Below are 17,282 nucleotides of genomic sequence, written 5' to 3' on the forward strand. Positions count from 1 at the left end.
ACAACAACACCAATAACAAAAAAAGGAACTATAAATGTAATTATTTATAAATATTTCGGATAACAGATATCCTTCATCAGTAAATATGATTGTGATGTTGAATGAATCATATTTCAGCCTACTTAAATTAAACTATAATAATCTTGAAATTTATACAATAAAAAAGTCAAACCGAACATCAGGTAAGACGCTTGCACAATTCTAAATATGTGTTAAACACGACATAGGTTATATGACTAATTACAGCAGAGAGTTCAAATATATGCTTTAAATACAAATAATAATGTGCGATATGAACTAGCACAATTCTAAAGCTTTAACGGTGACGACAGTTATGATGTTACAAGAACGATTGCGTCAATAAGAATTCCAAATAAACAGCACTGAACGATCTAAATTTGTAAATATTTCAAATTTGACAACGGTAGAGTAGTTACAACAGAGTCTGCGTATTTAAACATCGCAAACAAACGGCCGTTAAAATATGATAATACATTTTGACTAAGGTTAACTAGTTGAACGTGGCTTGGCACTTTTACATCCCTCAAAAAATTAAGCAATTTAAATTGGTATAGTCAACAGATTTAGAGATGAGTAAAGTAAAGAAATAGAAACAGAGACTGTAATAATAAGTAATATAACCCAAATGTGAAGCACTGCATGGAGTCGAACTACATCTTTTCATTTATCCCATTTGGTGCCAAAGTTGTTAATGTTCTTATCCAAAATCTTTCCCGAGTGAGTCTATCCTCCCTAGACCAAGCAGAGTTGTGGTCAATGATTGTAAAGGTCAGTCGATTGAGATCTGCCTTAGTGTGGCCAGGGGATCTCAAATGTCGACTGAGAGGGAGGTCTGGCTTGCATTGGTAGTCGCTACGATGACCGTTCATTCGTTTGTGAAACGGCTGTTCTGACTCGCCAACATACTGTTTACCACATTTACACTGTAGGAGATACACAACATTTGTAGTCTTGCAATTAACATTGCAAAATATGGTGTATTCTGTACCAGTGGAGTGACTGTTAAAAGTCTGGGTAACCAGTATTTGTTTGCAAGTCAGACATCGTTTGTTCCCGCAACCCTTGCAAGAGCCCACAGACGAAGAGCCTGCTAGAGAGGATAAATCAGCTCTCACCAGCAAGTCTTGTAAGTTAAGGCTTTTGGGCCTACGGAAAGCCAGTACAGGTGGCTCGGGAAAGATCTTGGATAGTTTAGGATGCTTTTCGATTTCTTTCCAATTTTCGCGGATTAGGTGAGATAAGTTGTCAAATTTTGGATGGTACGTCAACACAAAAGGCACCCTCCTGTTGACCTTTTTGAATTTATATTGTAAAAATTCATCTCGGCTGATGTTAGCACGAGAAAAACCTTTATCAATGTCTTTTCTTTTGTAGCCCCGATGTTTTAGGTGACCGCGAAGTTCTTGTAGTCGTTTTTTTGCAATATCGTTGGTGGAGCAAATCCTTTTTATTCGTATGGCCTGGCTGTAGGGAATGCTCTTGGTGCAATGTTTAGGGTGACAACTCAAAGGAGATAGATATTGATGTTTGTCTGTGGGCTTGCAATACAGATCTGTAAATATGTTTCCATCCCTCACTTGCGTTGTAGTGTCAAGAAATGTGATCTTAGAGTCAGAGATTTCATATGTGAATTTTATTGAGGGATGGGCATCGTTGGCATGTTGAATGAACAAATTTAGTTCTTGTTCAGTATTATCCCACTTCATGTCAATATCATCGATAAATCGGAACCAAGAGAGGGGTTGATAAAGAGAGTAATTGAGAATTCTCTGTTCTAATTTCCCCATAAAAATATTGGCATAAGACGGGGCCATCTTTGTTCCCATTGCTGTTCCATTAACTTCATGAAAGTGTTCACCATTGAATGTGAAGTTATTGCATTGTAATACCAAAGTTAGAAGATGGATGAGACATTCAGTCGGTGGATGTAAGGTGTTACGAGAGTTCCAGACTTCCCTACAGGTTTCAATACCATCATCATGGGGGATGTTAGTATAGAGGCCACCCTACAGAGAAAATATCAGAATTTATTTCATCTGAGACCACATGTGGAAAATTTACCATCCTATATACAAGACACAACACATTATCTTAAGAAAATGGAATCTTTGAACCCTCTCCCACCTGAAACGATCCTTGTCTCGCTTGATGTTACCTCCCTCTATACTAACATCCCCCATGATGATGGTATTGAAACCTGTAGGGAAGTCTGGAACTCTCGTAACACCTTACATCCACCGACTGAATGTCTCATCCATCTTCTAACTTTGGTATTACAATGCAATAACTTCACATTCAATGGTGAACACTTTCTCCAAGTTAATGGAACAGCAATGGGAACAAAGATGGCCCCGTCTTATGCCAATATTTTTATGGGGAAATTAGAACAGAGAATTCTCAATTCCTCTCTTTATCAACCCCTCTCTTGGTTCCGATTTATCGATGATATTGACATGAAGTGGGATAATACTGAACAAGAACTAAATTTGTTCATTCAACATGCCAACGATGCCCATCCCTCAATAAAATTCACATATGAAATCTCTGACTATAAGATCACATTTCTTGACACTACAACGCAAGTGAGGGATGGAAACATATTTACAGATCTGTATTGCAAGCCCACAGACAAACATCAATATCTATCTCCTTTGAGTTGTCACCCTAAACATTGCACCAAGAGCATTCCCTACAGCCAGGCCATACGAATAAAGAGGATTTGCTCCACCAACGATATTGCAAAAAAACGACTACAAGAACTTCGCGGTCACCTAAAACATCGGGGCTACAAAAGAAAAGACATTGATAAAGGTTTTTCTCGTGCTAACAACATCAGCCGAGATGAACTTTTACAATATAAGGTCAAAAAGGTCAACAGGAGGGTGCATTTTGTGTTGATTTACCATCCAAAATTTGACAACTTATCTCACCTAATCCGCGAAAATTGGAAAGAAATCGAAAAACATCCTAAACCATCCAAGATCTTTCCCAAGCCACCTGTACTGGCTTTCCGTAGGCCCAAAAGCCTTAAAGACTTGCTGGTGAGAGCTGATTTATCCTCTCAAGCAGGCTCTTCGTCTGTGGGCTCTTGCAAGGGTTGCGGGAACAAACGATGTCTGACTTGCAAACAAATACTGGTTACCCAGACTTTTAACAGTCACTCCACTGGTACAGAATACACCATATTTTGCAATGTTAATTGCAAGACTACAAATGTTGTGTATCTCCTACAGTGTAAATGTGGTAAACAGTATGTTGGCGAGTCAGAACAGCCGTTTCACAAACGAATGAACGGTCATCGTAGCGACTACCAATGCAAGCCAGACCTCCCTCTCAGTCGACATTTGAGATCCCCTGGCCACACTAAGGCAGATCTCAATCGACTGACCTTTACAATCATTGACCACAACTCTGCTTGGTCTAGGGAGGATAGACTCACTCGGGAAAGATTTTGGATAAGAACATTAACAACTTTGGCACCAAATGGGATAAATGAAAAGATGTAGTTCGACTCCATGCAGTGCTTCACATTTGGGTTATATTACTTATTATTACAGTCTCTGTTTCTATTTCTTTACTTTACTCATCTCTAAATCTGTTGACTATACCAATTTAAATTGCTTAATTTTTTGAGGGATGTAAAAGTGCCAAGCCACGTTCAACTAGTTAACCATAGTCAAAATTTTTTATCATATTTTAACGGCCGTTTGTTTGCGATGTTTAAATACGCAGACTCTGTTGTAACTACTCTACCGTTGTCAAATTTGAAATATTTACAAATTTAGATCGTTCAGTGCTGTTTATTTGGAATTCTTATTGACGCAATCGTTCTTGTAACATCATAACTGTTGTCACCGTTAAAGCTTTAGAATTGTGCTAGTTCATATCGCACATTATTATTTTTATTCAAAGCATATATTTGAACTCTCTGCTGTAATTAGTCATATAACCTATGTCGTGTTTAACACATATTTAGAATTGTGCAAGTGTCTTACCTGATGTTCGGTTTGACTTTTTTATTGTATAAATTTCAAGATTGTTATAGTTTAATTTAAGTAGGCTGATATATGATTCATTCAACATCACAATCATATTTACTGATGAATGATATCTGTTATCCGAAATATTTATAAATAATTACATTTATAGTTCCTTTTTTTGTTATTGGTGTTGTTGTGTACACTTTTTAAGCGTTTATATAATTTATTTATTGTGTACATGTATCGTTACTCGTAACGATCCAGCGCCCTCGTGGGAAATATCGTTGACTATTATTCAGATGTTTTATATATATATATATATATATATATATGTATATATATATATATATAGGTTTGAACGTTGTTTTCAATTTAGACTTGTTTATATTTTTTTCGTTTGAGCTTGTATTATATTTTCCTTCGGGTTTATATGATCCGTTCATCCTATTTCGACTCTTTAAAGTTTAAGAGTCTATCCTAAATTGAGGTAAATTATATGGCCTTCCAAATACCGTTTCGATCCATAACATCACTGAAGAGACATTAATTGTCGAAATCCGGATATGGTGTACAAATTTTTACACCTCATGTTTGCGGTATACTATCTTTACTGCAAGTTTTTTGTTTTCTGTTTGGTATTAAATAAATATGAAAGATCCATTTTTTTTTTACATCTGGTGATCAATTTATTTAGAAATCGCCAATGGCAGTCAGCAGGGTTTAAGAACATCAGTTGTTCGACCTGTAAGTCAAATGTGTTTTGTTAAAATATACTTTTTCACTTTTTGGTCTTTTGGAAAACGTTGTTTGTGCTGTATTTAGACCACTCTACCAAGAAATTTGTTTTACATGCACACGTATAAAAATTGCGGTTTTTATCCAACACAATCATAGGTTTGAACGTTGTTTTCAATTTAGACTTGTATATATATATATATATATATATATATATATATATATATATATATATATGTGTAATGACTGAATAATAGCCAACGATAAATCTTACTGGGCGATGGATCATATAAATATGATACAGTACACTACAAAATATAATATATAACCAGTCTAAAAGGGTACAACATCACAAAAAATGACAATAAACGAACAAATGTAACTTTAAATATTTCGGATAACAGATATCCTTCATCAGTATGAGCACGATGTAATATGAATCAGATCAATCTATTCTGATTATTAAACTATAGCAATCTTGAATTCTATACAATAAAAAAAGTGAAACAGTTTCACCCGAACATCATATGTAGAGACGCTAATAAACTTTTAAAATTTCCAAAAAACGACTCAAAGACATGCCTAAAATGAAAATAGTAATTAGAGATATGAACTGGCACAACTCTAAAATTCCAAAATAACGTCAGTTAAGATGTTACAACAACTGCGTGTAAATACATCCCCCCCCCCCCCCCCCCAAAAAAAAAACAAAAAAACAGCACTGATCGATATAAGCTGGTAGAATATGTCAAACAGAGGCTTTTATCATCCCAAATAAATAGCAGTTTTATAATGAAAAGAAAAAATAATAGTAAATTTGGGATAAGGTTGAAAAAATGGACGTGAATGCGTACTTGTACATCCCTACCAAATGAAAAGAACCCTGGTATTTAAACTAGTAAAATTCAAAAAAGTCCAAAAGAATCCTTAAAACTGTAAGGGTCAAGTAAGGAAGCCGGAGTAACTGGAAATAAACGATGTCAGGAAAATGAGTGATGGTAGGGAAAATGAGTGACTCATTCTATGTTTTTTCATTTATGCCCTCTGAGAAACGATGTCTGACTTGCCAACAAATACTGAATATTTATTTGGGATGATAAAAGCCTCTGTTTGACATATTTTACCAGCTTATATCGATCAGTGCTGTTTTTTTTTGGGGGGGGGGAATGTATTTACACGCAGTTGTTGTAACATCTTAACTGACGTCATTTTAGAATTTTAGAGTTGTGCCAGTTCATATCTCTAATTACTATTTTCCTTTTAGGCATGTTTTGGGGAAATTTTAAAAGTTTATTAGCGTCTCTACATATGATGTTCGGGTGAAACTGTTTCACTTTTTTTATTGTATAGAATTAAAGATTGCTATAGTTTAATAATCAGAATAGATTGATCTGATTCATTTTACATCGTGCTCATACTGATGAAGGATATCTGTTATCCGAAATTTTTATAGTTACATTTGTTCGTTTATTGTCATTTTTTGGTGATGTTGTACCCTTTAGACTGGTTTTATATATATATATATATATATATAACCAGTCAAATGCGTTTTGTTAAAATATACTTTTTCACTTTTTTTGGTCTTTTGGAAAATGTTGTTTGTGCTGTATTTAGACCACTCTACCAAGAAATTTGTTTTGCATGCACACGTATAAAAATTGCGGTTTTTATCCAACGCAATCAAAGGTTTGAACGTTGTTTTCAATTTAGACTTGTTTATATATATATATATACAACTCGTCCAAACATCAGCCTAACAATGTTAGATCTGTAAATTTGCTTGGAGGCGATTTGGTGTCACGATATCTCAGTAGCATGAGTTCGAATCCCGGCGAGGGAAGAACAAAATATTTGCGAAAGCAAATTTACAGATCTAACATTGTTAGGATGATGTTTAGACGAGTTGTATATACAGAATGTACACAGCCATGTATCACCATCACTGCTGGTGATCCGATGGATAAATCTGTTGTAGAGTTGTCACTGGTTCAGACGTATATATATATAATATATATATTGCCTTTATTCTCATATAGAAATTATTTCAATTAAGTATTTAGTTACATGGTCTTTGTTTTAAAGTTTATATCAAACAATGAGACAACATTGTTTAACCTTTTAAATACAAGAAGACAATTGTTTCGCATATCGAAATGGATTTTCATTAGCGCGTCTCCTTGCAAAAATGTTTGATGTTCTTTGCCATCGGATGAAATAAGTATTATGTCATAAGGTTTGGCCGCTGTGACATAAATATAGCCGCGACTATCTGTCGCAACATCAGATAAAAACATAATGTGTTCATTCTTAAATTCCCAATGTATGGTGCCTTTATAGTCACAATAGTACAGCGCATTAATGTAGGTATATAAGATCCCATCTTTGTATGGGCAAATATAATCCACTCCATCCGAAGGCAAACAATGTGAGTCGATGACACTTCCGTCATGAAGGTTCACTATTTGAATGCTTCTTTCAACTATTAAACATAGGTTTTCTCCACTCTGTGATAGAGCATAACATCGACCACTTACGTGAATTACATTTTCGACTTCTCCTGTTGATATGTTTATTATTTCTATTGTGTGGGATATCGGATAAGACAAAGCTACCATGTCGGCACCAAGAACATCCACTTCAGTTATTTTCCATGGATTGGAATGCCGCAGGGTATGACAAAGGTAACTACTGTCTGATGTATTAATAACAAAAAGTTTATTTTCACCTTTACTACAGCCAGTTATCACTAATCTTTCGCCCATTTTTAGGATGTCTAAGACAGCCATTTCTGGTAATAAATCGTTTAAGTCAAAAGTACGAGGAAAGGAGTTTAATATATACGGCCCAGTCATCGAAGTAACTGGAGTTTGGGCTTGTCTATCTGTTCCAAAAAGATAAAAAAAAATGTATATATAAAATAACACAACAGACGGATGTAATTAAACTTGACTATAACCTTTTGTATGAAGCAGAGGTATGCAGTAAAATATGTTTTCAAATCATTTTTAGATCATTACGCAAATGATGAATAACATCATTTTGTTTGCTCGGTTTATTCTATTAGTTGTTTTAAAAAATAGTAAAATGTATTGTACAGGATATCAAAAATGTAATCAATAATAAGTCATTTCTATTTTGTAGTGTTCAAAAGATTGTAGGTTGTTTCGTTTTGTCGTCCCTTGCCTGTTTTTCAAGTTTTAACAACGTACGTGTCTGCTTATTTGCACGCTTCAGGCTAATTTGCAAGTAGATAAAAAGTAATTCCATGTATGTAAAGAATAAAACAAAATTGAAGATTTTCAGATAAATAAATATTAACAATTCTAGACAAAACAAATTCCTGATTAAATATCGATTATTTACAGGTAGATATTGTTTTTTTCTTCTCGATTGTATTATGTTGCTTGTCGTCATAACATTGTCATCTATACATAATCATCCAATTTTTGAAAGGATATAATACGCTGCTTACTAATCTCTTTTTTTATTGCATTGAGAGAGAGAGAGAGAGAGAGAGAGAGAGAGAGAGAGATGAATAAATTGAAAACACAATAAATAACAGATAAAGGCTTATATGTGAACTTATTACTTTATTAGATAAAAAAAAGTAAGATCAATATTAAAAAAATCAATCAGGCAAGAAGGCTATCTCGAGATCCCTTGAACAGAATATTTGATGAACCGGTGATACCCTCGCAAAAAAAAAAAAACCAATCATCAAGTGCATTCAGGGTTGGCAAAGTATTACCCAGGCGGGGAAACTCGGGTTTTCCCGGGCTGTGCAATACTCCCAGAAACTGGTAATACTGGGCAATACTGGGTAATATGATTTTTCAAGCTTATTTGTACACAAAATAGTAAAAACTTGTTGTAGTTTAATAACATTACAGCTAAATATATGCATTTTATACAGATAACCATTGAGGGCCATTACTGAAGATTGAAAATTCAATTTTTTCCTTTTCTCCACTAATTCTATGTAGGCACACTTCAGGATACCTTGTTAATTTCCAAGCTTTAATGTTTCAATAATCCGATTTGAAACTTTGAAAAAATGAATTTTATGGCAGTGTTTAAGTGAATTGTACATTTTCATTTTTATACAATCATATTGCTAAATAAGCACCCTAAGGGGACAGGCCATGGACACTTACAGAAATCAAAAAGCTGATTATTGTTACATCAACAAATCTGTGTTATGATATGAATAATTACTTATTAATTAGTGATGTACATAAACATATGCTCAAACTTAGTAACCATTTTTAGTAATGATAAAAAAATGTATAAAAGTTATTTTCCTTACGTATAATTGTTAATTCTTAATATTAGTTATGTTTATTAAAAAAAAACAAATTGAGTTCTTCGACTTTAAGTCAACACTTTGACCAATCTAGACTGAGTGGCGATTAGATAGATTTTTAGGAGGATTATTAAGAAAAGCTTTTTACATACGTCTTATGTGTCTTCATGTACACTTGTCTAAGAGTTGCTGGACCATTAATCATGTTAATATTTTCTCAGATCTATACACTTTATATTAAGAGTCTCAAACAAGTGAACTTATAAATTAAAATACTATATCTTATTTTTATAAAAATCTTTAATGTATTGCATTTGTGATTAATCCTCTTTATAATTCAGGTCAGTATTTCATATTACCCAGTATTGCCCAGTATTACCCAGTAAAACCCGGGTTTTCCTAGTATTTCTGTAAAATTATTGTACTGAAAAAGTACAATAATTTTGTAGTACTTGAAAAGTTACATTATTCAGGTACATTTTCAGTACTTCAAAATTACAGTGCTGGAAAAGTACCTATGCAAAAGTAGTAGTGTAGGTTCTTTAATTCAGTCATGGACCCTCGATGTCGCGGGTATGGTGTAGTAATCATAATACAAGGCAATCCTTTTCAATAAATGAAAACCAAAACATAGAAATGAAATTGACTGTTATCGTTTTAAATATCTATCAAACATTTCTTAATTTGTTGGCTCATTTGAGTTGCAGCTGAAATCAACAATGCGTTTTGATATAGTTGTATACTGTAGACACTGTTCAGATTACTTTTAAGTTTAAATGATGACCTCATGCGCTCAAATACAACAAAAATACAGCCATGATAAGGAATGTTTTCTTGTCCTATGTGAACTAATGACCCACTATGACTATTCTTTTCAACGTTTACCATTTGATTTTTTTTCAACATTTTGCATCAAACATATCCTTACATGTAACCTATTTAAGACTTAAGTGACCTTGTCCATATTATTTTAAAAGCAACACTTCGTCAATGTCCTGTTATGCGACTTACCGACAGTCAGTCGGGAATTTATAAAGGTGTTTTAGCTTCAGCTACTTTCTACTTTCGGCAGGTGATGAATATATCCGGCAACTACGTTTTCAGTTAAACAAACAAAACATAATTCAAACCTTTACTGTTTGCGCACGTATATAACCAATGTGTGAAAATAATGTCGTTTCATTACAACGTTGGAGCTGCGTTTCTTTTCTAAGGTTGCTTATACATACCGGTAAACTAGAAAACTAAAATAACGTAACCGGGTGATTTGTCTATCTCATCATGACAGATGACGATGGAAATATTTCAAATGCGTAGCCACAATTCTGTCCTCTTTCCCTGTTGTATGACAACACCAAAATAGAACTTCTCACTTGTCATAAAACACATCCCACTAGTGGAGCAGGATTTTCTTACCCGTCCAGTGCACATAAGATCACCTGGATGTGGCTGGTGTTCATGTTGTGAGACGTGAAAGGTTTAGTTAGCTATAAAACCAGCTTTAATCCACTTTTTTCTACATAAGGAAATGCCTTTACCAAGTCAGGAGTATTACAGTTGTTTTCCATTCGTTTGATGCGTTTGAGCTTTTGATTTTGCCAATTGATAAAGGACTTTCCGTTTTTAATTTTCCTTGGAGTTCCGCATTTTTGTTATTTTACTTTTGTTCAGTTTCCAGTTTTCTGTATATTATTTTGTTGCTTTTTGTGTGTTTTTTTATCGTTTTTTCTTTACTTATAGTGTTGTCTGTGTTTCCTCAACTTTTGATTTTTATTCCCCCTTGGTTTATTCTGTCTCATTTTGTGTACCAGGCAACACAAAACCAGTCTTTCTATGAATGTTACATATACAATTAAAATAACTATTACAATTAAATATCATTTATATTTGAAACACATGTAAAAGCTACAAATCAGCAATTTGCATTACACATTAATCAAGTCTATGTATATCTATGAACATAATCACAAAAAAAAAAATATAATATATATATATATATATATATATATATAGATTTGAACGTTGTTTTCAATTTAGACTTGTTTATATTTTTTTCGTTTGAGCTTGTATTATATTTTCCTTCGGGTTTATATGATCCGTTCATCCTATTTCGACTCTTTAAAATTCAAGAGTCTGTCCTAAATTGAGGTAAATTATATGGCCTTCCAAATACCGTTTCGATCCCTAACATCACTGAAGAGACATTAATTGTCAAAATCCGGATATGGTGTACAAATTTTTACACCTCATGTTTGCGGTATACCGTCTTTTCTGCAAGTTTGTTGTTTTCTGTTTGGTATTAAATAAATATGTAAGATCCATTTTTTTTATATCTGGTGATCAATTTATTTAGAAATCGCCAATGGCAGTCAGCAGGGTTTAAGAACATCAGTTGTTCGACCTGTAAGTCAAATGCGTTTTGTTAAAATATACTTTTTCACTTTTTGGTCTTTTGGAAAATGTTGTTTGTGCTGTATTTAGACCACTCTACCACAAAATTTGTTTTACATGCACACGTATAAAAATTGCGGCTTTTATCCAACGCAATCATAGGTTTGAACGTTGTTTTCAATTTAGACTTGTATATAAATATATATATACAACTCGTGGTTTAGCGTGGTCTAGCGCTTCGGATACAGTGCAGGCGATTTGGTGTCACGATATCTCAGTAGCATGAGTTCGAATCCCGGCGACGGAAGAACAAAATATTTGCGAAAGCAAATTTACAGATCTTACATTGTTAGGATGATATTTAGACGAGTTGTATATACAGAATGTACACAGCCATGTATCACCATCACTGCTGGTGATCCGATGGATAAATCTGTTGTAGAATTTTCACTGGTTCAGACGTATATATATATATAATATATATATTGCCTTTATTCTCATATAGAAATTATTTCAATTAAGTATTTAGTTACTTGGTCATTGTTTTAAAATTTATATCAAACAATGAGACAACATTGTTTAACCTTTTAAATACAAGAAGACAATTGTTTCGCATATCGAAATGGATTTTCATTAGCGCGTCTCCTTGCAAAAATGTTTGATGTTCTTTGCCATCGGATGAAATAAGTATTATGTCATAAGGTTTGGCCGTTGTGACATAAATATAGCCGCGACTATCTGTCGCAACATCAGATAAAAACATAATGTGTTCATTCTTAAATTCCCAATGTATGGCGCCTTTATAGTCACAATAGTACAGCGCATTAATGTAGGTAAATAAGATCCCATCTTTGTATGGGCAAATATAATCCACTCCATCCGAAGGCAAACAATGTGAGTCGATGACACTTCCGTCATGAAGGTTCACTATTTGAATGCTTCTTTCAACTATTAAACATAGGTTTTCTCCACTCTGTGATAGAGCATAACATCGACCACTTACGTGAATTACATTTTCGACTTCTCCTGTTGATATGTTTATTATTTCTATTGTGTGGGATTTCGGATAAGACAAAGCTACCATGTCGGCACCAAGAACATCCACTTCAGTTATTTTCCATGGATTGGAATGCCGCAGGGTATGACAAAGGTAACTACTGTCTGATGTATTAATAACAAAAAGTTTATTTTCACCTTTACTACAGCCAGTTATCACTAATCTTTCGCCCATTTTTAGGATGTCTAAGACAGCCATTTCTGGTAATAAATCGTTTAAGTCAAAAGTACGAGGAAAGGAGTTTAATATATACGGCCCAGTCATCGACGTAACTGGAGTTTGGGCTTGTCTATCTGTTCCAAAAAGATAAAAAAAATGTATATATAAAATAACACAACAGACGGATGTAATTAAACTTGACTATAACCTTTTGTATGAAGCAGAGGTATGCAGTAAAATATGTTTTCAAATCATTTTTAGATCATTACGCAAATGATGAATAACATCATTTTGTTTGCTCGGTTTATTCTATTAGTTGTTTTAAAAAATAGTAAAATGTATTGTACAGGATATCAAAAATGTAATCAATAATAAGTCATTTCTATTTTGTAGTGTTCAAAAGATTGTAGGTTGTTTCGTTTTGTCGTCCCTTGCCTGTTTTTCAAGTTTTAACAACGTACGTGTCTGCTTATTTGCACGCTTCAGGCTAATTTGCAAGTAGATAAAAAGTAATTCCATGTATGTAAAGAATAAAACAAAATTGAAGATTTTCAGATAAATAAATATTAACAATTCTAGACAAAACAAATTCCTGATTAAATATCGATTATTTACAGGTAGATATTGTTTTTTTCTTCTCGATTGTATTATGTTGCTTGTCGTCATAACATTGTCATCTATACATAATCATCCAATTTTTGAAAGGATATATTACGCTGCTTACTAATCTCTTTTTTTATTGCATTGAGAGAGAGAGAGAGAGAGAGAGAGAGAGAGAGAGAGAGAGAAGAGAAAGAGAGAGAGAGGGAGAGAGAAAGAGAGAGAGAGAGAGAGAGATGAATAAATTGAAAACACAATAAATAACAGATAAAGGCTTATATGTGAACTTATTACTTTATTAGATAAAAAAAGTAAGATCAATATTAAAAAAATCAATCAGGCAAGAAGGCTATCTCGAGATCCCTTGAACAGAATATTTAATGAACCGGTGATACCCTCGCAAAAAAAAACCAATCATCAAGTGCATTCAGGGTTGGCAAAGTATTACCCAGGCGGGAAAACTCGGGTTTTCCCGGGCTGGGCAATACTCCCAGAAACGGGTAATACTGGGCAATACTGGGTAATATGATTTTTCAAGCTTATTTTTACACAAAATAGTAAAAACTTGTTGTAGTTTAATAGCATTACAGCTAAATATATGCATTTTATACAGATAACCATTGATGGCCATTACTGAAGATTGAAAATTCAATTTTTTACTTTTCTCCACTAATTCTATGTAGGCAGAATACAAGTTTTGCACACTTCAGGATACCTTGTTAATTTCCAAGCTTTAATGTTTCAATATTCCGATTTGAAACTTTGAAAAAATGAATTTTATGGCAGTGTTTAAGTGAATTGTAAATTTTCATTTTTATACAATCATATTGCTAAATGAGCACCCTAAGGGGACAGGCCATGGACACTTACAGAAATCAAAAAGCTGATTATTGTTACATCAACAAATCTGTGTTATGATATGAATAATTACTTATTAATTAGTGATGTACATAAACATATGCTCAAACTTAGTAACCATTTTTAGTAATGATAAAAAAATGTATAAAAGTTATTTTCCTTACATATAATTGTTAATTCTTAATATTAGTTATGTTTATTAAAAAAATAAAAACAAATTGAGTTCTTCGACTTTAAGTCAACACTTTGACCAATCTAGACTGAGTGGCGATTAGATAGATTTTTAGGAGGATTATTAAGAAAAGCTTTTTACATACGTCTTATGTGTCTTCGTGTACACCTGTCTTAGAGTTGCTGGACCATTAATCATGTTAATATTTTCTCAGATCTATACACTTTATATTAAGAGTCTCAAACAAGTGAACTTATAAATTAAAATACTATATCTTATTTTTATAAAAATCTTTAATGTATTGCATTTGTGATTAATCCTCTTTATAATTCAGGTCAGTATTTCATATTACCCAGTATTGCCCAGTATTGCCCAGTAAAACCCGGGTTTTCCTAGTAATTCCCACTGGGCTGGGCAATACTCATAAAACCCGGGTTTTTGCCAACCCTGAGTGCATTGGATTCCAGGTAATTACCAAGTACGTCAGATCAATGGTTTGGGTACAAAAACGGAAAAACTCTCTAAGGGCACCGGAATCATGATAATGTGGGTCATTGTTGATTTGTAACCAGGAGTAAAAAACATCCAGAAGAATTAACTATACTGTGAAAACAATTATGATTTACAGAAATTAATCTGCTTAAAAATCAAGGTTTTAATATTTTATTATCAACGATATGTTTTATTCAAACTATCTATTATACTTGTATTATAAATGAAATAGGTTTGTTTAATAGTTTCTCCAGTATTCATTCATACCATCCTTATTTCGAATGAGATGTTTTCGTTTTGATATCACGTAGTAACAGGGTTGCTAGTTAAGTATTTTTATTCGAATTAGACGACATTATAGCAGAGATAAGACCATATAGTAAAATAAAACCAGATATATTGCCATATGACATCCTGCCCTGCTCGGACTATCATGTTTCTATGTTCATTGAACCGTGAAATGAGATAGAAAAGTCGTAATTTGATATATTGAAATGTTCGTCGTCTTGCCATGCACAACTGCACTAAGTTTCAAGTGACCACATCTTCATTGTAAACTACATGAACAAACACATTTTACTTTATTTGGCTTTTAAAACAACATTTTTTGATTCGAGTGTCACTTATTTACTACTCATAAATCGAAAATAAATTGGCAACGGCAAAATAAGAAAAAGATCAAAAGACTAACAACAGTATGCAAAACACAACATATAAAACCAAAGACTTAGCAAAACGAGCACCAAATATGAAATTTATTTTATTTGTCAGCCATTATTGTTATAGCAGTGAATTTGATTAGGACAAAGTTAGCCCATTAGATTTTGATGTTTGTAGGAGTGAAGATTTTTAAGTCTTAAGACGGTAAAGAATGTTCTACCTACCACTTTCTTCGAATTCTGTCTGATTACATTTGTTGCTATAAGTCTTTTTCTCTAAAAATATATATTTACATTTATGAACAAGTTTAAATTGAAAACAACGTTCAAACCTATGACTGCGTTGGATAAAAACCGCAATTGTATACGTGTGCATGTAAAACAAATTTCTTGGTAGAGGGGTCTAAACTTTTTGGTCTTTTGGAAAATGTTGTTTGTGCTGTATTTAGACCACTCTACCAAGAAATTTGTTTTACATGCACACGTATAAAAATTGCGGTTACATTTATGTATATATTCATCGGAAGTTTGTTAACGTGAAACATTAAATAACTATTTGGAGGATTTTCTCAAACTTTTACGGTTTTATAGACCAAAAAAAGACGAATGCGTTTTACCCTAATTTCATTCTCCTTACTGAGTCATGCAGAAGTTTCGGTCATATCAGAATTTTTGCCCATAGCTTTTACCATAACAGTTCTACAAATCGGATATAGTTTTTAAGATAAAAGGTAAAACATGCCAATAAGTCATGAATAGTAATTTTAGATCAACAACTAATTAATGAGTAATCTGATATTTTCCATGATATAGGAAGTAGGTAGGCCTTGACAGTCTGTGAATTTGTTGATGTAAGCAACTATAGGTTATATTATGATCCCCAACAACGAGCAAAACTGTACTGTGAAATATAAAAGGCATTGACATGACAAAATGTGAAACAAATCAAACTATATCAACAAACGGCATAATTTCATTACATTTGGACATCTGTATCTATGAGTGAATCCACTTTCATTTTAGCAGACTTTAAAAATTGCAATTGAACGAAACAGTGTTACAAATTCATGGAATGCATATGCAAACTGCATGACTGTAGTACTTTGAGGAATTTACAGGTATATATTGTTTGATGCTAATTATTGTTACACAAATGAATGTGATAAGGACAAAGACAGCCCATTAGATTTTGTTGTGATTCTTTTATCTTAAGACCGTATAGAATGTTTTACCTACCACTTTCCTCTGTCTGTGCACATTTGTTGCTATAAGTCTTTTGCTCTAAAATATATTTAATTCTTAAATTTATGTATATATTCATCTGAAGTCTGTAAATGTAAATAAGAATTATTCGGTGGATTTTTCTCTGTCATATTCATCGAACTATTATGGTTTTCAAGTTACAATTAAATGAATGCGTTTTACCCTATTGTTCAATTCAAAGCAATGGCGGCCATATTTGTTGATTTCCAGGCGAAAAAAAACAACATACAAACTGAATACTAGATACTTTATGAAATTGTTCCAGTTATTTTAGAGGAGAAGAGCTTTGATAAAGTATACGACGGATACGACCATAAGTCAAACAAATGTTGTTTAAGACTATATATCAGTAAAGAGTCATTCAATAATCGATTGTCTGGCATTGTTGTACTTCATACATTTCTGATTTTTTTTGCTGTTTACAGTTTTTATTAATATATAAAAAGTGTTCGACATAATCAAAATAAGAAAAAACACTGCAATAAGTAAAAAATTATTATTTCAAGGCGACAAGTCCTTACTGAGTCATACAATAGTTATGGTGATATTGGTATTTTGTACATCTTGCATTGATAATAAATTTTGCTGTAAC

General features: G+C 33.1%; 1 protein-coding gene across 3 annotated transcripts in view; it reads right to left on the minus strand.

Moving 5' to 3' along the window:
• Nucleotides 1-10,903: 10,903 nt before the first annotated feature.
• The window catches only part of LOC127704944 (uncharacterized), a 33,011-nt gene continuing 26,632 nt past the window's right edge, over nucleotides 10,904-17,282 (minus strand). For all 3 annotated transcript variants that reach the window (XM_052209183.1, XM_052209181.1, XM_052209182.1), the window contains 3 exons: nucleotides 16,664-16,708; nucleotides 15,653-15,703; nucleotides 10,904-12,780 (listed from right to left, as the gene is read on the minus strand). In XM_052209183.1, the coding sequence (XP_052065143.1) occupies nucleotides 11,960-12,780; nucleotides 15,653-15,703; nucleotides 16,664-16,708 (917 nt within the window). In that variant the 3' untranslated portion in view covers nucleotides 10,904-11,959. The remainder of the gene's footprint in view (nucleotides 12,781-15,652; nucleotides 15,704-16,663; nucleotides 16,709-17,282) is intronic.

This window comes from Mytilus californianus, unplaced genomic scaffold (assembly GCF_021869535.1).
Source record: "Mytilus californianus isolate M0D057914Y unplaced genomic scaffold, xbMytCali1.0.p SCAF_6, whole genome shotgun sequence".
Classification (NCBI taxonomy): Eukaryota; Metazoa; Mollusca; class Bivalvia; order Mytilida; family Mytilidae; genus Mytilus; species Mytilus californianus.